This window comes from Balaenoptera musculus, chromosome 2 (assembly GCF_009873245.2).
Source record: "Balaenoptera musculus isolate JJ_BM4_2016_0621 chromosome 2, mBalMus1.pri.v3, whole genome shotgun sequence".
NCBI classification, from domain to species: Eukaryota; Metazoa; Chordata; class Mammalia; order Artiodactyla; family Balaenopteridae; genus Balaenoptera; species Balaenoptera musculus.
The window spans coordinates 90,294,455-90,315,107 of NC_045786.1; the positions used below are offsets into that span (position 1 = coordinate 90,294,455).

Sequence of the window (20,653 nt, forward strand, 5' to 3'; positions counted from 1 at the left end):
AGCTACTTTATTTATTTATTTATTTTATTTATTCTTGGCTGTGTTGGGTCTTCGTTTCGTGCGAGGGCTTTCTCTAGTTGCGGCAAGCGGGGGCCACTCTTCATCGTGGTGTGCGGGCCTTTCACTATCGCGGCCACTCCCGTTGCGGGGCACAGGCTCCAGACGCGCAGGCTCAGCAGCTGTGGCTCACCGCCTAGTTGCTCCGCGGCATGTGGGATCTTCCCAGACCAGGGCTCGAACCCGTGTCCCCTGCATTAGGCAGTTTCTCAACCACTGCACCACCAGGGAAGCCCTGTTTCTGTGGATTTTGAGCTATGCTTTTCTTTTGCTGTTATACATCTTTAATTTTAGTTTTCTATTTCTTTCATAGAGTTTTTCTGGGGATTTCGTGCATCGATTGCCTCTTTTAGGAGAAAAACAGGAGGTAATTGTTTTCCTTTTTATATATTTCTGAGAGTAAAGTAGAAATTCTGAATTAATTTTCTTTTTTGTGTGTGTGTTTGTTTGAAGGCCAAGGAGAATGGAACAAATCTTACCTTTACTGGAGACAAAACTGTAAGTGTGATAGGGAATTTAGGGCATTGAACACATTTTAGTGTTCTTTTGTTTGTTTATTTTAAATTCTTATCTTATGCTTACATTTAAAAAGAAACTTAAGAATGGAAGTTATACACCAAAATGTTAATAACGGTTATATCTGGATGATATTGTGAGTGATTTTTATTTTCTTTTTTATGTTTTCTCTTTTTCATGTTTGCTACAATCAGTCTGTATTGTTTTGTAATTATCACCCTATAAATATTATTTGTAAATAGTAAGAAACTTTTAAGGAAGAACCTTAAACTCCACGTAAAATCTTGTGATAGAATATAATTGAAAGAGTATATCTCAAAATTTACCCTTTTAAAATGTACAATTAAGAGGTTTTTAGTTGTGCGACCACCAATCACTGTCTAATTCCAGAACATCTTCATCACCCCAAAAACTAACCATGCCGTCATTAGCCGTCACTCCTCATTCCACTGTTCCCCCAGCTCTAGGCAAACACTATTCTTTCTGTCTCTGTGGATTTGCCTGTTCTGTTCACTTCATATAAATGGAATCATACAATTTGTGGCCTGTGTCTGGCTTCTTTCACAATTTAAAACTCTGTTTTAACTTTTACTTCCTTCTTGTACAGAGCCTTAAGATCAGTTGGGGTGAGCAGTTAGGGCCTACTCAGGCCTCTCTTGGGCTGCTTACTATTTTACCATGATTTTTATAATTAACTCCCAGTTGATGTACATTGGGTTGCTTCCAAATTTTCACTGTTATGGATAGGATCATGTTCATAGTGTCTAGCTGTATCTTTGTGCACATTTATAATATTTTCTTTAGCCTAAATTCCTAGAGGTGGAACTGTTGGGTCCAAGTATATGCACAGTTTATAAATTCTTTTGTAATGTTTTGTCAAACTGCTCTGGAGAAAAGTTGTAGTGATTTGTGGGCCCAAGAAAGTAAGATTGCGTTTCCCTCGTTCCTCACAAACAACGGCTATTATAATTTAAAACAGATTTATGCAGTTTTTCAGGTTAAATTTTTGTAAATTGTATTAAACAATAATTGTTGATGCTGAATATCCATTTACATGCATATTGGCTGTTTGTAATTGTGCTTTATTCAGTGGTCTTCTGTGCATAGCATACTTTTAAGTTCTACTGAAGGCTTGAGCCCTGTTCCCAGTGATTAAAGCTGGCTGAAAAGATGACCCTGTTGAATATCACAAGTAATGTTTAGAAATATTTAGTCTGTTTATAGTCAAAAGAAGTCAAAGAATTATCTGTCCTTTGATTATTCTTCCTGAAATTGAGCCTAAGAGAATACTTTATAATCCTATTTAAAGGATACTAATAAGTTCAGTACCTCTACCCCCTTTTATTAAAACTCTGATAAAACATGTTTTTTAGAGGAAAGGGCCTCTCTCTGTCCCTTCCCCTAAGAAAAGATTTAATATCTTGATTAACTGAGTTTTCTGGTTTGATTTAAGGAATAATGTGATATGTTTACCATTATAATTTTTTTTCTATTAATAAGTTTTATTTTTTGGAGCGGTTTTAGGTTCACAACAAAATTGAGCAAAAAGCACAGAGCGTTCCCACATACCACCTCCACAGATGCACACTCACACTCCCACACCATCAGCATCCTGCACCAGTGTGGTACACTTGTTACAATTGATGAGCCATCATTGACACATCATTATCAACCGAAGTCTGTAGTTTACATTAGGGTTAGTTCTTTGTGTTGTACATTCTTTGGGTTTTAAGAAGTATAAAATGACAGATAAACACCATTATAATATCATACAGAAGAGTTCCATTGCCTTAAAAATCCCCTATGCTCCAGTTATTCATCCCTCCCTATCCCCAAGCCCCTGGCAATCACTGATTTTTTTTTTTTTACTGTCTCTATAGTTTTGCATCTTCCAGAATGTCATATAGTTGGAATCATATATCATCTTTTCATATTGGTGTCTTTCGCTTAGTAATACGCATTTAAGGTTTCTCCATGCCTTCTTGTGGCTTGATAGTTCATTTCTTTTTAGTGCTGAATAATATTTCATTGTCTGGATGTACCACAGTTTGTTTATCCATTCACCTACTGAAGGAGCTAGTAATAGTATCTGATAGGATTGTTGTGAGAATTAAAGAAAGTAATAAATATTACATGCTTAACAGAGTGCCTAGCCTATGAATATTATTTTTACAGGGTCAAAATATCTATATTTCAGAGTTAAGTGCAAACTTTATCAAATCTTGGAATATGAGAATCAGTCCCTTTGAGATTTGTAAGAGGTAGTTTTTAAGATATGTAAAATTTATAGCAGAGCAACTTATTATACCAAAGTTTTACTGGTTAATGAACAGTTAAGTTCAGGAGAGGTTCAGTGGATAAATAGGACATGATGTACCTGTAACTTTGAATATGTACAGTTTTCTCACAAAGTGCCCCTGAATTTTGTCAGAAAGAGCCTATCAGGCAGAGGTAAATCAACGTATGATTCAACATGACATTTATGTCCTTAAGTTACTAAGATAACCTAGTAAATGTAAAGCTGAAGAATCATTTAATCTGCTTTGTTTTGACACTTTGAATTTGTGTCATGGAATATAATTTTTGAACTCTTGTTCAGAATTTTCTTGGGTTGTAGGATAATTTTAGCATTTGAGAAAAGCTGTGGCTCCCTAGGAAAATGCAGAATCTATTATCCACTTTGAGGGGCTTCATAGATCAATGAAGCTTACCCAGAGGTCTCTGGATAAAAGTTCCTTTTAAGAGCAGAAAGTAATAAATTGCAAGTCTAAGTAGTAGTGCCTCCTTTCAGACATGAGGAAGAAGCAGCCAAACATTTTCTATGTTCATCTCCCTTGTCTTTCTGTTTTAGTCTTGCTTTTGTGAAGGTCCATAGTCCATCTAGCATTTAAGGCAACACACCCTTTGATGGCTTTTTGCTAGGGCTGTGCACAGACTAACTGGCTTTGGATCAGGTAACCAGTTCCATGAACATGGAGGCTATTTATACTACTTTCTTGACTTTGGGGGACAGTGACTCTTGCTTTCCATATAGCCCAGCCAAGATTACATTTTTGATATAAATGTGAGACCTTGTTAGCAGAAATTGTGGTGGTCTTGGGAAGGGCATTGAACAAAGGGAATTAGATTCAGGAACTGGTGTTTATAATTCACCAAGGTCATCATGGGTGGTTTTTTCCAGGTGACTTAAATTAAACTTCTTTAGTTTGTTTGGGATATCTGTGTAAAATATAACCTAGCATCTTAGCATGGCTTAAGTAGAGTTTCATTTTAGGGATTTAAATTGAGGTTTTCCTTGTTTAAAAAAAAAAATGTTAAACATGAGATTTTTGTGTATAACAAAATATAAGATGTCCTGCCTTTTAGTAATTTATAATCTAACCTACTTTATTGTATACACTGTAGGCCTGTTTGTTTTGGCAACTGTTTTAATGAGTAAAAGTGAAGGACTCAACGAAGTTTCTGGGCACATTCTGGAACGAAATATTCATATTGTGTAATTAACCTGTGGGGTTTTTTTTTTGCCACTTTGTATTTTTTTAATTAATTTTTATTGGATTATAGTTGCTTTACAATGTTTTGTTAGTTTCTGCTGTACAGCAAAATGAATCAGCTATACATATACATATATCCCCTCTTTTTTGTATTTCCTTCCCATTTAGGTCACCACAGTGCATTAAATAGAGTTCCCTGTGCTATACAGTATGTTCTCATTAGTTATCTGTCTTATACATAGTATCAATAGTGTATATGTGTCAATCCCCATCTCCCAATTCCTCACCCCCCTCCCGCCAACCTGTGTTCTTAATTCTTAAGATTGGGAGATTTGATGTCTTCTTTCTTCTCTAGGTAATGCATGAGCCCTTGAAAACTTGGCAAGATGCACCATACATTTTTATTGTACATGTTGGCATTTCACCCTCCAAAGAATCATCAAAAGAAAATTCACTAAGTAATCTTTTTACCAGTAAGTACATTTTGTTTCTTTTTATCATTTGTATTACTGTTATCCAGCTGTGTCGCATGGTGGGTAGTGTAAAATTGCTTTAAAGAGGTAATAATAAGGGGAATTCCATGGCCGTCCAGTGGTTAGGACTCCATGCTTCCACTGCAGAGGGCACAGGTTCGATCCCTTGTCAGGGAACTAAGATCCCACAAGCTGTGCAGAGCAGCCAAAAAAAAAAAAGAGGGAATAATAAATTAAGAATGTTGTCAAGTAGAAAAATTGAGGGAGAGAAATTAACATTTTTCTGCATTCAATATGTATGTGATAGGCACTTCACGTATGCTTTCTTATTATGTATTATAGATACTAGATTTCATTTTCTTTCATTTGATCCTCCTGCTTTTAAAATTTTCAATTAGTATTATGTTCTCAGTAGACTTGTTAAAACTTAGTTATGAAGTCAAAACTTGGAAATTTTTAAATCGATTGACTTGGATAATTTTTTAATGTCTCAATTTTTCTTAGTGTTCTCCTTTCTACTTTCGCTGCCCAGTTTAGGGATTCATCTATCTCTTACCTAGAATTTTACAATAGCTTACTAATTGATCTTATTTTCTGTGGTTTCTTTTTTTGTTTCTTCCTTCTCCTTTACAGTTTTCTTCCCTCCCCTGCTTTCTCAAGTAGAATGTTGAATAGAAACAATGATGGTGGCCATCCTTTCTTGCTCCTGACTTTATTGGCAATATTAGCACATTTCACCATTAAATATGATGTTTACTGTAGATTTTTGATTGTTTTTAATTAATTTTATTTATTTATTTATTTATTTTTGGCTGTGTTGGGTCTTCGTTTCTGTGCAAGGGCTTTCTCTAGTTGCGGCAAGTGGGGGCCACTCTTCATCGCGGTGCGTGGGCCTTTCCCCATCGCGGCCTCTCTTGTTGCAGAGCACAGGCTCCAGATGTGCAGGCTCAGTAATTGTGGCTCACGGGCCTGGTTGCTCCGTGGCATGTGGGATCTTCCCAGACCAGGGCTTGAACCCGTGTCCCCTGCATTGGCAGGCAGATTCTCAACCACTGCGCCACCAGGGAAGCCCTGTCTTTTTTTTTTTAAGATTTTTATTTTATTTATTTTTTGGCTGCATTGGGTCTTTGTTGCTGCACGTGGGCTTTCCCTAGTTGCAGTGAGCGGGGGCTACTCTTTTGTTGTGGTGCATGGGCTTCTCATAGCCGTGGCCTCTCCTGTTGCGGAACATGGGCTCTAGGCACGTGGGCTTCAGTAGTAATGGCACAAAGGCTCAGTAGTTGTGGCTCCTGGGCTATAGAGTGCAGGCTCAGTAGCTGTGGCGCATGGGCTTAGTTGCTTCACGGCATGTGGGATCCTCCCGGAGCAGGGCTCAAACCCGTGTCCCCTGCATTGGCAGGTGGACTCCCAACCACTGCACCACCAGGGAAGCCCTACTGTAGATTTTTAAAAATATTCTTTATTTGGTTCAGGATATTTCTTTCTATTCTTAGTTTACTAAGTGAATTTTTTTCTTTTTTTTTTAGTATTTAGAATGAATACTCAGTTTTATGGAATGCTTTAACTGTATTGATTAAATTGATCATATAGATTTCCTCATTTAATCTATTAATGTGATGCATTGCATTAACTGGTTTTCTAATGTTAAACCATTCTTGAATTTCTGAGATGCCACTATTTGGCCTTGACTGACACACACACACACACACACACACACACACACACACAGATTCTATTTTCCAGACACACACACACACACACACACACACACACACAGACACACAGATTCTATTTTCCAGACACACACACACACACACACACAGATTCTATTTTCCACACACACACACACACACACACACACACACACAGACACACAGATTCTATTTTCCAGACACACACACACACACACACACACACACACACACACACACACACACACACACACACACACACACACACACACACATTCTATTTTCCAGAATTTTATTTAGAGTTTTTTGTCTTATGTTCAAAGTAAGATTGGCCTATGATTTTCATTTCTCGTACATCTTCTATGGGTTTTGGCATCCAGGTTATGCGAGTTTCATACAATGAATAAGAGAATGTCCCGTTTTTATATTCTGTTGAGCAGTTTTTGTAAGGATAGAATTATCCATTCCTTGAATGTTTGATAGAACTCACTTATGATAGTGTTTTGGCCTGATGTTCTTTTTTTCCCTCATGAAGGTTTTTTGTTTTTTGGGGGTTTTTTTTTGGCTCACTGCGCAGCATGCAGGATCTTAGTTCCCCGACCAGGGATCGCCCTGCAGTGGAAGCGTGGGGTCTTAACCACTTGACCACCAGGGAAGTCCCATGCCATGAGGATTTTAAACAACTGATGTATTTTCTTTCTTTCTTTCTTTCTTTTATTTTTGGCTGTGTCAGGTCTTAGTTGCGGCACGCAGGATCTTTCGTTGCGGCACATGGGCTTCTCTCTAGTTGTGGCACGCAGGCTCCAGAGCACATGGGCTCTGTAGTTTGTGGCACTTGGGCTATCCAGTTGAGGCACGCAGGCTCAGTAGTTGTGGCGCGAGGGCTTAGTTGCCCCGCAGCATGTGGGATCTTAGTTCTTCAACCAGGGATCGAACCCACATCCCCTGCTTTGGAAGGCTGATTCTTTACCACTGGACCACCAGCGGAGTCCCAACAACCGATTTATTTTCTTTAATAGTAATAAGTATTTTAGTTTTAGTTTTTCTATTTTTCCTTGAATCAGGGTTTTTCTTTTTTTTCCCACTGAGAAATTGTCCATTTCATTCAAGATTTCAAATTTGCTGGCATAAAGTTAGTAATGATATTACTTTACAAAAAAAAAAATCTATTTTTATTCTTAATATTGCTTCTGTGCCTTCTCTTTATAACTTTTAAAATATTTCAAGAATTCTATTTTACTATATTTTTATCCCAATGAACCAGCTTCTGGTTTTAATTTTCCTATTTCATTGTCGATTTCATTAATTTCTACTTTCGTCTTTATTCTTTATTTCATTTGACTTAATTTTAAACTTTTGTTTTTTATGGATTCTTGTATTGAATGTTTAATTCCCAAGACAGAGATGGGTCTTATTCTCCATAGTAATATGGAATATAGCAGATCTAGGCAAACCAGAGGTGGCCTGGCAGTTTCTAGACCCAAGACATATGTATATCCTCCTGTATCTAGGCGCATGGCTTCCTAATGAGTAATAGTCTCAAGGAGCATTTGCCAAGATTTACCTTGTACCTTCTTTCTTTGAAAAAGATGGAGAAGAAACCTTGCTCCAGTCCACTTCAGGCTCTTCATGCATCAAATCTGGCTCTGGTCCCCCTTTATCTTAGACTCCTACTAGTTTCAGTGATTCCACAGGAGCTGCACGCTCAACTACTGTAGCATACTTTGGGGCCCAGAGTCCACCATGACCATGGATTCAGCCTCATGCACTGTTCTGAGTTTCTGTTCAGTTTTGATACATGGAGCTGTTTATCTTGTTTTTGAGCTCATGTCCTTTTTGTTTCCTCTCTTTTTTGTTTTTGTTTTATCCATCTGTTGTTTGGAACTAAAAAGATGATACTCAAAACTTAACTACACCTTGTGAAAGTCCTAAAATTCTCTCTCTAAAACACTTTTATCATCTTTCTTACCTTCATTAAAACCTTTGATGTCTTCCTGTTACTATAAAATGTCCAATTCTGCAGCAAGGCTTATAAAACTCTACAAATTGTCCCAGTTTACCTTTTGCTGCCTTGTGTCAAAATGCTACTGTATGGTACCATATGGAGTCTCAAACTACATGTTCTTTAAATATATCATGCATTTTCACACCAGTCCTTGTTCATGTAATGTCCTCTACCTGGATGGCTTTTTATGTCATCATAGAAAATACACACTCATCCTTCTGGGTCTGGCTCAGGGGCACAGTTCTCTGTTGCTTTCCAACTCCCTCTCCCCTGAAGATAGTAATCCACTAGATGGCAGAAAACATCTTTTACATCTTTCCATCTCCTGTATTTTCCATAGTGTGTGTCACATGGTAAGTGCTCAGTAAATGTATGTTATATTTTAGCATAGAGCAGGGATTAGCCAACTTTTTCTTAAAGTGCCGGATAGTAAATGTTCTCTCTGCTGCAACTACCCAACTCTGCCACTGTGGTGTAAATGTAGCCATCAACAGTATGTAAGTAGGTGGATGTGACTATTTTCCAATAAAACTTTGGAATAGATGGCCAGATTTGGTCCATGTGCTGTATTTTGCTGACCCCTGCTGTAGAGTCAACAAAGAATTTGACAGATATTTACTAATTATTTTATTTACTCTTTTATTAAATTAAGAGGGTTTATATTACTAACCAGTTCAGCTATGAAATTTTTGTGATTGCTATTATGGGATGCTCCTTTTCTTCATATAAGTATTGGACCTGATTTACTTTTAATAATGGTATGTCCTTTTTGCTTGATAAAAATTAGTAGGAAATTTTTGTTGAATAGTCTCTCTCTGGAGATAGCTGTCACTTCTCAGATAAATCAGTTTATTTATTAATCATACTTAAAATTTATCCAAGTAGTTTTATCAATTACAATTTTAAAGTAGGCATAGGTTTGCTTCAGTAAGGCAAATCTTCCAAATTCTTGTTGTTACTGTCATTTGTTCTGCTTCATTAAACTCTTCATTATTATTAAGCACCTTCTGAAAATGATATATTAATGTATGAAAGTCACATAAAATTAAAGTAGGTAAAAAAGGAAGAAGGAAAGCAGTAGGAAAATATAGGTAAGGAGAGAGAAAAGAACAAAGAGGGCGGCAGAATGAAGGAATGAAGTCCATTACTTTTCAAAGCATATTAATGATGTAAGAAAAAGCATACATGAAGTATGTATGGAATTTAGAGGAGATGGGGAATAGTTCCACTTGGGCAGCTCACCAGGTTTTGTGGAGGAAATACATTCAACTTAGTCTTTAAAGGATGTGAGTGTGGGAACAAAGGGCTTTTCCACCTAAGATAACTGACTAGAGCAGAGTCATGCTGAGGCCTGTGCAGGACACAGCACAAACCATCAGAACACTTTATGAATTTCAGAGTGCTTTACAAAGTGTAATAATCACCAGGATTGAAATGGATAAAAGTAAATTACCCAATGGAGTTTTCATTAATTTCATCAAACAAATATCAGACAATGTTTTTGTTTAATTTTTTCATTCTTTACATTAATTCTGAGGACTGTGTTTTGGCAGTGACTGTTGAAGTGAAAGGTCCCTATGAATACCTCACGCTTGAAGAATACCCATTGATGATTGTAAGTGAACTTATATTCTTTAACCTCAACATTAAATGAGTTTAGCTTGAAAGATTGTCCATGTTTTGTGGCAGTATTAAAGACTTGTTCCTCAACAGTTCAGAAAATACTGCTTGTAGTTCTGTACTTACTTCCTACTAGAATGTGATCTTGGAAGTGTCAGTGAACCCCTCTGTGCCTCATTTTCTCATGTGTAAAATGAAGTCAGTGACTTGTGGAATTTTAGAGTTGGAAAGTACCTCAAAGGTCATTTCACCTCTCACATCCTCTCTAGGATCCAAAATGGGGTACTTCTTAAAACCCTATAGTTTCTGATCCCACTTAGGATGAGTAAATGATGACACTTTCTCCTTTTCAGTCTGTGTGTCTGAGAACATCCTTAATCTGTTTTCAGATTTCTTTTGTTTGTGGGTTTTTTTTCTTTTTCCTTGTGCTTTTATAGTTTTCCCGCTCTGTTGTGTTTCCTTGCCTTCAGCTGTATCTTAACCCTGCTGTGCCTTTTTTCCTCTCATTGTCTTCATTTAAATAATTTTAGATTGTGAGCTGAAAAAACTCTTTTAATACAAAAGAGCGGTCACTCTCTAAGGGAGACTCTTAGGTTGTCTCTCTCTGCCCGAGAGGAGACAGTTTTTTCATCTTAGTATTGAACTTCAAAGAAATAAAATAATTTTTAAGATAGAAGGTGTAGTATGTATATTTTTTACAATATGTTAAGACTGTGTGTTGATTCTAAATTGGCTCTTGGCCCTAATCCTTCTTTTTCCCTTTTACCCACTTGGATGACAGTTTTTCATGGTGATGTGTATTGTATATGTCCTATTTGGTGTTCTGTGGCTGGCATGGTCTGCTTGCTATTGGAGAGATCTCCTGAGAATTCAGTTTTGGATTGGCGCTGTCATCTTCCTGGGAATGCTCGAGAAAGCTGTCTTCTATGCAGAATATCAGAACATCCGATACAAAGGAGAATCTGGTATGTGACCAAAAAATGTTTGCCAGTTTGTTAGTGATTGGCAGGTGAAACTTAAGACAATTTTCCTAAGGTCAGCAGTCATTAAGTAGCTGTAACTTTGCAGTTACTTAATTATTAGAATAACTTAAGCAGAATCACTATGATTGTGACTTTGTTTTTAATCTCTTAAATTGTGGGTTCAGTTATTTAAGAGTAATTTTATTGAAACAAACTCACAGAAGTTACTACAGTAGTGGCCATTTTGGGACTATTATTATCATATTGAATCTCAGTTGCTGTTGATTTTTAAGGTACCATTATTATATGCATCTAAGAAAGAAGGTAAATACTGCTAATTTAATTGTAAGATGCCATTGATTGTAAGACCTACCTTGATTTCAGAGATACTGGGTGGGGGGGGGGGATTGGTAAAATATAGTAATACCGAGAAAATAGGAGGGTATTTATGGTTTAGTAAGGTGAACAGGTAGTGATAGAAATTGTTTCGTACTGAAGTGTTTTTTTGTGATAGCTTCAGTTGTCTCTCATCAGACCATTTAATTATTAATAATTCTTGTTGCAAGATATACTAATTAGATCTTTCCCTGGTCTTTGAAATGGCTTGAAAATAATAGATGTGAAAGTGAGTTGAAAATTCTGTGTTGTGGTTTGTGCTCTCCTACATATAGCTATATTTCACAGTGTTTTAAACTGGGAGGAATATTCCTTAGATGCTATAAATTGTTGAAGTAGGGTGAGGTATTCTGCTGAGGTTTTAGTGAAGCGGGAGGTGAAGAAGGAAGGTAAATTGAGCACACCCAGATTGCTATCCACATGAGTAAGACCCTAAGTGATACCAGCTTGTACTTGTAAACATCGCAGAAGAGGTATTCTTTTTAAGTAGGACTAATATCAGTGCTTATTCTGAAGAGTGTTAGAAATCTACATTCTGGTTCTAGAATTGTGCCTTTTCCCAAACCTAGTTTACATACTGCATTTTTTCCCCCTTTTTTCTTTCTTACAGTGCAAGGTGCCCTGATCCTTGCAGAGCTGCTTTCAGCAGTTAAACGCTCACTGGCTCGAACCCTGGTCATCATAGTCAGTCTGGGATATGGCATAGTCAAGTAAGTATTAACTTCCTATATGGAAGAGCAAATTAAAATGCTGATTAAATTGAAACAGTGTTTCAGGTTTCCAATGTAATTCTGAAAGAGTCGATATAAGAAATAGTCCTGAAATCAAAGGTATCTGAAATTCTGTGGATTTGTAAAAGTTGGAAAAATGTTAGTGTTTCATTTTACTGCTTAGAATTTAAGGAGCATCTGCAGGAAAACCTGCAGTATAGCAAATGACATTGAAACATCAAACTTTTAGAATAAACTTATTGTGACTTTACTCTTCCAAAGTATTCTTGCAAATCAGATTTTTTTAATGGGAAGAGCATTCTTGAGTGCCTTCTATATATTAGACATTGTTCTAGGCCCTAGGGATACAGCAAGAAAACAAAAGACTTGGAGTTTACATTTGTGGACAGACTGGTGCACAGACAAAAATACGTGAGTAAAAAAAAATACGTGAGTGAAAAATCTAACGTGTCAGTGAGCAGATAAAGCAGGGGAAGCATATAGAGTTCTAGGCAGGAGGTGGAACTTTCAGTTGTAAATATGGTGGCCAAGGAAGGCTTCACTTTGGCATTTAAGCAAAGATCCAAGTCGGTGAAGAAGCTATATGTACACCAGGGGAAGAAATGTTAAGATGTGGTCAGATTCTTTTATATTTTGAAGGTAGAGCCAGTGGACTTTGCTGGTAGATCAAATGTGTGATGTGAAAGAGAAAAGGAATCAAGGATGATGCCAACTGTTTTGATCTAGAATCAAGGATGATGTCAACTATTTTGATCTAGAATCAAGGATAATGCCAACTATTTTGATCTAGACTCAAGGATAATGCCAACTATTTTGATCTAAGCAAGTGGAAGGATGGAATTGACGTTTACTGAGTTCAGGAAGATCTTAAATGGAATAAGTTTGGAGTGGAGGCAGGATTAGGAGTTCAGTTAGGTATCCAAATGAGGGAAGTAGGAGGGAGAAATTAAGGCAGAGATATAAATTTGGGAGTCATAAGGATGTAGCTGTTATTTAAAGCCATTAAGACTGGATGTGATCATCAGGGAAGTGAGTGTATACAGAGAAGAGGTCAAAGGACTGAGCCCTTGGACTATTATTATTTAGAAGTCAATGAGGTGAAGTAGAATTAGGGCAGAGGAAATTGAGAAGTGACCAGTGAAGTGGAAGACAAAGCTGAACACTGTTTCAAGGGGGGAGTGATTAATTGTGTCAAGTAAGAGGATTGAGAAGTGATCATTGGATTTAACTACATGGAGGATATTAGCGACCTTAAATGAGAACAGTTTTGATGAAGGGGTAGGACAAAAAGCTTGATTGGAGTGAGTTTAAGAGAGAATAAGGGGAATTCTCTCTTAAATAGGGGGAGAGGAATTGGAGTTAGGTATAGACAATTATTTCAAGGAGTTTTGCTTTAAGTGGAATTAAAGAAATGGGGGACTTTAATTTTTTAAATTTTTTCATTCATTTAAAGGAGTTTTGCTTTAAATGGGATTAGGGGAATGGGGGGTTCTCACTTTGAAAATGTATTTATTCATTTAACATATGTGGTTGCCTCCTGTATGCCAGGCAGTATTCTTGGTTTCTAAGATAACACCATTGGGGAAATAAATTCCTGCTCATTTGCAGTTTTTCTAGCATATAACAAAATATAAGAACAAACATTGCTAAGGCTTAGGTAGACATGATTTAAGGCAGTGCACCTCATACTGTAATGCACTAATGAATCACCTGGGGATCTTGTTAAAACGTAGATTCTGATTCAGAGGTACTTTGAATATCAAGGATCTAAGATTTTTCCTCCTTGACACAGAAGCTACTCAGACTTTTCACATTTTGCTGGATTTTGAGCTTGATAACAGACTATTTAATGAGTTTTAATAAGATTTTGATTGTATTAAGGAATTGTTAACAGTTTTAGATTTGATAATGATATTGTGGTTATGTTTTTTCAAAGTCCATATCTGTTTAAAAACATACGGAAATACATATAAATAAAAGGTAAGATCTAGGATTTGTTTCAGAATAGTATGGGAGGATGGAAAGTGGATGAGGTGTGCATGGGGCAGGATTAGTTGTGTAGGTTGACGGCTTTTGGGACTGGATGATGGGTTTATAGGGGTTCATTATACTATTGAATATGTTTCAAAATTCTCTGTAATAAAAAGTTTTTTAAAAAATGCAGTAACAAGGGACCGGATCTCAAGTTCTAGTGTTCACTGTCTTGACTTAAGACCATATGTCTGTTTGAGTTTTTCTCAGCTGAATCAAGTATGTCTGGCTTATATCTGTTAAGTTGTTGGCCTGCATTAATCAACATGAGTTTCTGTTACTTAGCTTGTCTTGGGGTTTGTTGCATTTGTACTCATTTCTTTGCTTCCTCTTTAGGCCTCGCCTTGGAGTCACTCTTCACAAGGTTGTGGTAGCAGGAGCACTTTATCTTTTGTTCTCTGGCATGGAAGGGGTCCTCAGAGTTACTGGGGTCAGTATTGCTTAATCAGAATTTTTGTGGTCATTTCAGATATATAGTTTTTGTCTTGAGGAGGTTAATTGGTAATGTCTGTGGGCTTCTTTACTATTTCCTCTAAGTCACCTTTGGGCTCTGGTTTACCAGACGTATGTATAATTCATTTTTTCTTTTTAATCTATCTATTAGAGCTTCATAAATTTAATGTGTGATGGGGAATGAACGCTTTCCCACCTGTCCCCAGATTACTGCTTATTTACTAGTTCCCCGGTGGGAAGCAGCAGTGGAGCAGCTGGCTCCATTCTTGCGTAAGTGACAAACATTGTAATCATGCACTTGCTGGTTAATCTGGTTTTTGTTTTAAAGTGACAGTGCTCTTTGCTTAACCAGCACTTGCATTTCGGAGGCTTTCTTAAAATTCAACTGATTATATTTTACATAATTATTTACAATTACATAATTATGCCTTTTGTTAGGGAAGGAAACCAAAGCACTGAGACATAGGTGATAAAGAAATTTATGTTAGAGCTGGATTAATGTGAAGAAGTGGGCCTCCCTAGGTCATTCCAGTTATTTTCCTATTTATTTAAAAATTTCTCTTTGCAATAACTTGTTAGATTCAAGATGGTAAATGCTGTCAACTTTTCTCTCAAACTGGGCTCAGTAAGTTTTGCAACAAATTGCCCCTTAAATGAAACACTTTATGGATGCAAATTTGGTTTTCAAACCACACTGTCCTCTGTATGTAATTTCCTTAGACTTTCAGCAACTTTAACCACCTGTCAATTTCATTTTCTTTCTTCTGCTGCTGTAGTATTTTTCTTATCCCTTGGCTTTGATAGTAAACCTGGCCCTCTCAGCAATTGATGCCTGTATTATTTTATGGATATCCTTTCAGTAATGCCCTGGTGATTGGGTAGTTAGGGTTAAATAAATAGCATCTTAAACTTTATGAAAGCAAGCAGCATAGTTTTGGGGATAGATACTTGCCTTACATCTTATTTTGAGGTGAGCTCTTTTTCATAAAAATACATTGTATATTACAATTCCAGAAATCAATAATTCTTAGTATATTAATGATGCAGTAATTTTAAATATGAGAAGGGTCTTTAGGACTTATAGCCAAAACCAAAATGATGGGAAATGATAGAATGGAATGGGAACTTATACTGCCATAAAGTTTTTGGTGTGGTCGCTTCCTACCATGGATCTTAGGGTGCTAAGAACTCTATTACCACGTTATAACTCTATATTAAAGAACCCTTATTAGTTAGCACGTTTCATTGTACTGAGATTGTAATCAACAATTTGCGTGAAATGCTTACAGCTGTATATTATACATGATGGTTTGTCAGAAGGGAAGAGTGATGCAGGTGCCAAATGTTACTCCTTTTTGTTTTCTTTGAGTTCAAATGCAAAACCACTCCAGATGATTATATAAATGCAGAATCATGTGCTGGTTTCATTTCTGTGCCTCTCTGGACATCTCTTTTTTCACCACCTCTTTTTCTTTGTCTGCAGGCCCAGACTGATCTTGCTTCCTTGGCCTTTATCCCCTTGGCTTTCCTAGACACTGCCCTGTGCTGGTGGATATCCTTCTCATTGGATTCTTTGATGGCAGTCTATTTTCTCCTTTTGGAGATGGGTTTCCATTGATCTTTCTGCAAAGGGTTTTTTTTTTTTAACAGTTTTATTGATTACTCCTTAGTCTGGGATTAGGTAGGGTATTTTTAGTCTAACAACCTGAGGCCTCAGGTAAGCAGTTTTTTTGTTTTTAATTTTTAAAATTGCATCAGAAATTGGTGACTGTGATCTGAGCACAAGATGAAAGCTTGTGGCTTTCCTTTTTTTTTTTTAATGAACATTTCACTTTGATTTTGGACTTATTTGTGCACCCCACTTAGTGTTAGAATCACTGGCCGCCCTGCTCCTGACATTTCTTGCAGCCTCTAGGAATTATTAAATGCTTTGAAAATTATGAAAAGATTTTGATTCTTAAAATGTGGTTTGGGGATTACATAAGGTTGTTTGACTCTCTTAAAATTCTATGTAGGTTTAGCAGGTTTAACCCCTTACAGGGTAAGTGTTTTAAACCCCTGTTCAAAAGCTGACTTCAGATTGTCTGAAGGCTTCCACTCTTTGAAGTAAATATTGATTCGTTTACAGGTGAAGCCAACCAGCACGTAACAGACAGATTTCTATTTAAGTAATCTTTTTCTCTTGCTTCTTAAAATTAAATACTGTTTATTAGGGACTTGGCCTATTGGATGAAGGATTTGACTTTTGGGACTTTTATCCTTTTGGTTTTTTTTTTTTTAAATTTGTGTTGGTTTTTGTGTATTTTCTTCTGTGTGCAATATTATTGTCTTGATAAACTGTGATGGTTATAAAAGGTTGAATGTAAACAAAATAATTTTATGAATTTGAGTAGATTATCATATATCAGAAATCTTTGAAATTGAAGTGTTCTTGGTTCAAATGGTCAAGCTTTTCTAGGTCAATATCTTTCAAGTGTGCTTTGTGAACCTCTATAAATATTGGGAGGAGTGGAGAGAGGAAAGTGGGGCTGGACCAAACAATGAGATAACCCAGTGTTTAGGTAGCAGCTTGTTAATAAGTCTTTGTCAAAGCACAGACCAAGCTCCACCTCATTGATTTTTGTATCTGCTCATTCTGAAAGTTGGACATGAGAGCAGATATCCTCTTCAGTAGTCATCAATTCCCCTCCTGTCTTCTGTGGCAACTTCTACTTGGGAGTAATGTTCTGAAAATGGAGAGTCATTACTTTTAGAGCCTAACTGCCTGGAATACTCGACCAATTGTAATTGTACTGTCCTTTTAATTCAGGATTGATCTGGCAGCTGATGGCAGTGCTCTTAATATGGCACAAGGGGTCTAAGTGTAGAACTCTGGAAGGTTGTAGGCATAAGTGTATTTATGACCCTAGACTGGATTAGCTGGGACAGTGAGAACAGAGCTACCTACCTTAAAGGAAGAGAGAAGATAATGCTAACTTCTCTTCCCTTACCTGTTACTCATTTTCATTTCATTTTCTTCCATTTGTCTTTCTTTTTCTTTTTTCTTTTTGTTTCTCTAGAAAGCTGCTTCCTGTCTTTATTTCTCTTTTTAGTATTTTCCTCTTTTCTTTTTTCTTCTTATTTTTCTCCATTCTCATTTTATCCTGGCTCTGTCTTCTCTTCAGTATCTCATTGAAAATGAAGACTTTCTTATTAATCATGGTGAGGCTTGGGGTGGTTGTGAGATTGAGAATAAGAGAGCTGTGAGGCCTCTGGGATCCATAGCTCTATCATTATGACCCCAGATCCTCAGAAACGAGGATTAATTTAATAGCTTATGGTTTTTCTGAATGTTGATTTCCTTGACCTTCAAACACATATTTATTAGCCTGACTCAAACAATGAAGCTATTAAAACTTCGGAGGAACATTGTAAAACTCTCTTTGTACCGACATTTCACCAACACACTTATCTTGGCAGTGGCAGGTAAGTCGGGGACTTTCTTCCTGATGTTTAAATGTGATCCTTTTAGAACAGAGATTCTTAACCTGAGAGGTTATAGGTGGGCTCTGTAAAATTACATAGAAAAGTTTTGTGCATTTTACTTGGGGAAGTGGTCTTTAGCTTTTGTCATTCTCCAAGGGGTCTGTGGTTCAGAAAAGATTGAGAACCATTTAGTTTAAGTATAATAGATGAAAATTAATTCAGCTGTTAGCATATCTCTATCCTGTCTCCATTCTTTTTCTTGAAGCAAGTTAGCTTGAGTGCCATAGAGCATTCAGATTCCTTTTAGAAGACATTAATACTTGCTTATTTGGTTTTATTAAATAGCTATAGAATTTTAGGTCGGGGTACATTGCCATTATACTCCTTGTACGTATGTTACTAAGCATGCATAAAATATAGACATTAGGTAGACTATAGCCAAAGTAGGCTTATTTTCTGCCTTTTGGCCCTTGTAGCAGGAAAAGTGAAGTCTGGCCTGTGATTGGAACCAACAGTTGTGTTTGTCTTGCAGTCATTTTATCAGCCTTTTTTTTCCCCATCTGACCAGCTAAAGAAAAATTAGCATTACTATACTAAGGATAAAGGAAGGGGAAAAATTGTGTTATTGATATTGCTGGGAAAAGCCACGTTTCCAATAACTTCATTTCCAATTCTCAGGGTTACTGAATTAGCCAGATAGTAAACAAAACTATTCTTTAAGTACAGAAAGGTTTGACAAGAGTACATGGGCCTTGTATAGAGTAGTTAAGTAAATTTGTATTGAATAAATATGTTAAAATAACAGAAAGTGTTGGTGATGTTTGGGGGTTAGGGATGTGGGGGATTCCACTTAACCAGAATTGGAGAATGTAATTGGGGATGTAAACCAACATTCATACTGACCAGGTTTTATATTTCCTCTTAGCATCTATTGTGTTTATCATCTGGACAACCATGAAGTTCAGGATAGTGACTTGTCAGTCGGTGAGTTAACAAACACATGCATTTAGGAATAGTGTACTGTTTGTTACACACAGACAATGATGTTGATGACAGTGGTAAGGTTTGTACCTTATAAAAATTTAGAGTTAGGTCTCCACTCTGAGGGTTAGAATGCTTCTCTCCTCCTGAGTATTCTATGTGTATCATATACTATATATACTAGTAGTTCAAGAGAATTTTGTAAGTGATAACCACAGTCTGTCATAACCCAATCTTGGCTTTAACTAAAAATTCTCAAATAAGAAATCCAGAGTCTTAAACATTAAGTATGTGTGAATAATGCTAATTGAGTAAAAACCATGTCCTTAAGATCTGAGCACAAAGACTATGGTCAGTAGCATTTCTTTGGAGGCAACTAAGGCTCTGTTTTGGTAAAACTAAAGAAATGAAAATTATAAAAAAATAACAACCTGATGTTACTTTCTCTTACCTTATATAAAAACTCTTCCCTAAAGATTCTCGGAGCTATAATGAAGCATTGACAAGCACTCTGTTTGGTTAGTGCCTTTTCTTTAACAATGGTAATCACTACAAGGGAAGAAATTAGGTTCATTCACTTTGTGCTTGGCGCAGTGCTTGTTAGCATATAGCAGGCCCTTAGTAAATGTAAGTTGAATGAATAAACAAATAGTTCTTGTTCTACGCAAAGGGCTTTGCGAACAAAGGGTTAAGATAATGTATATAAATGTATTTTTTCCCCTTTTGGTAGGATTGGCGGGAGCTGTGGGTGGACGATGCCATCTGGCGGTTGCTGTTCTCCATGATCCTCTTTGTCATCATGGTTCTCTGGCGACCATCTGCAAACAACCAGAGGTTTGGGGATTCTTCTTATTTACGCTGCTAACCATTGAATGGCCACGTTATCGATTAGGGGTGGTTCAGTGAGCGACACTGTCAGGGCCGTATCATGTAATGGAAACAATACTCATTGGGTCTGGACTCAGGAAATTGGGTTCATGTCTCAGCTCTCCTATTAATTTGAGTTGTGTTTTTTGGCATGCTGCCTCTTTTCACCTCTCTGAACCTTAGTTTCCTCTTCATAAAAGAGGGGGGGTGCTTCCCTGGTGGCGCAGTGGTTGAGAGTCTGCCTGCTAATGCAGGGGACACGGGTTCGAGCCCTGGTCTGGGAGGATCCCACATGCCGCGGAGCAACTAGGCCCGTGAGCCACAACTACTGAGCCTGCGCATCTGGAGCCTGTGCTCTGCAACAAGTGAGGCCGCGATGGTGAGAGGCCCGCGCACCGCGATGAAGAGTGGCCCCCGCTTGCTGCAACTAGAGAAAGCCCTCGCACAGAGATGAAGACCCAACACAGCCATAAATAAATAAACAAATTAATTAAAAAAAAAGGGGGGGGGGGGAATTGATACCTATTGATATGAGGTCCCTTTCAGTTCTGACATCTTCTGTTAATATAAGTATTTGTATGGGTAAATAAGGGAGGTAGATAGATTGTGACAATTGTAATGAGAGTCTCACCTATCTAGCGTCCAGAAGGAAAGAACAATTTCTATAGTCGGTAGCTCAGCTTATTTTGTAACAACAGAGAAGGTAAAATGAAAACTTAAGTGACTGACTATGGAATAAAAATCAACATGTGAATTTGCTTTGTCTAACTATAGGCAAATCTCAGTTATTTACGAATTGGCCATCTTTATTTTGTTATTAGCCATGCCTTTGTTTCCCTTCTTTTTTCCCCCCTCTTCGTGTGCTTTTAGATAGTTAAGAGCTTATATTATGCAACTATACCACCGAAGAA

The 20,653-nt window shown here is 37.2% G+C and overlaps 2 protein-coding genes across 10 annotated transcripts in view; one reads left to right on the plus strand and one right to left on the minus strand.

Moving 5' to 3' along the window:
* Window positions 1-20,653, minus strand: part of LOC118891308 (calpain-3) — a 167,131-nt gene that overhangs the window by 142,307 nt on the left and 4,171 nt on the right. The gene's annotated exons all lie outside the window — the stretch shown is intronic.
* TMEM87A (transmembrane protein 87A) overlaps window positions 1-20,653 on the plus strand; it is a 43,938-nt gene that overhangs the window by 10,074 nt on the left and 13,211 nt on the right. For 2 of the 8 annotated variants that reach the window (XM_036845152.1, XM_036845154.1), the window contains exons 5-15: window positions 371-424; window positions 511-555; window positions 4,423-4,540; window positions 9,790-9,851; window positions 10,638-10,821; window positions 11,825-11,924; window positions 14,313-14,406; window positions 15,206-15,277; window positions 17,786-17,894; window positions 18,820-18,878; window positions 19,606-19,709. In XM_036845152.1, coding sequence (XP_036701047.1) covers window positions 371-424; window positions 511-555; window positions 4,423-4,540; window positions 9,790-9,851; window positions 10,638-10,821; window positions 11,825-11,924; window positions 14,313-14,406; window positions 15,206-15,277; window positions 17,786-17,894; window positions 18,820-18,878; window positions 19,606-19,709 — 1,001 coding nt within the window. The other 6 variants (XM_036845153.1, XM_036845156.1, XM_036845155.1 and 3 more) reach the window with 5 other exon arrangements.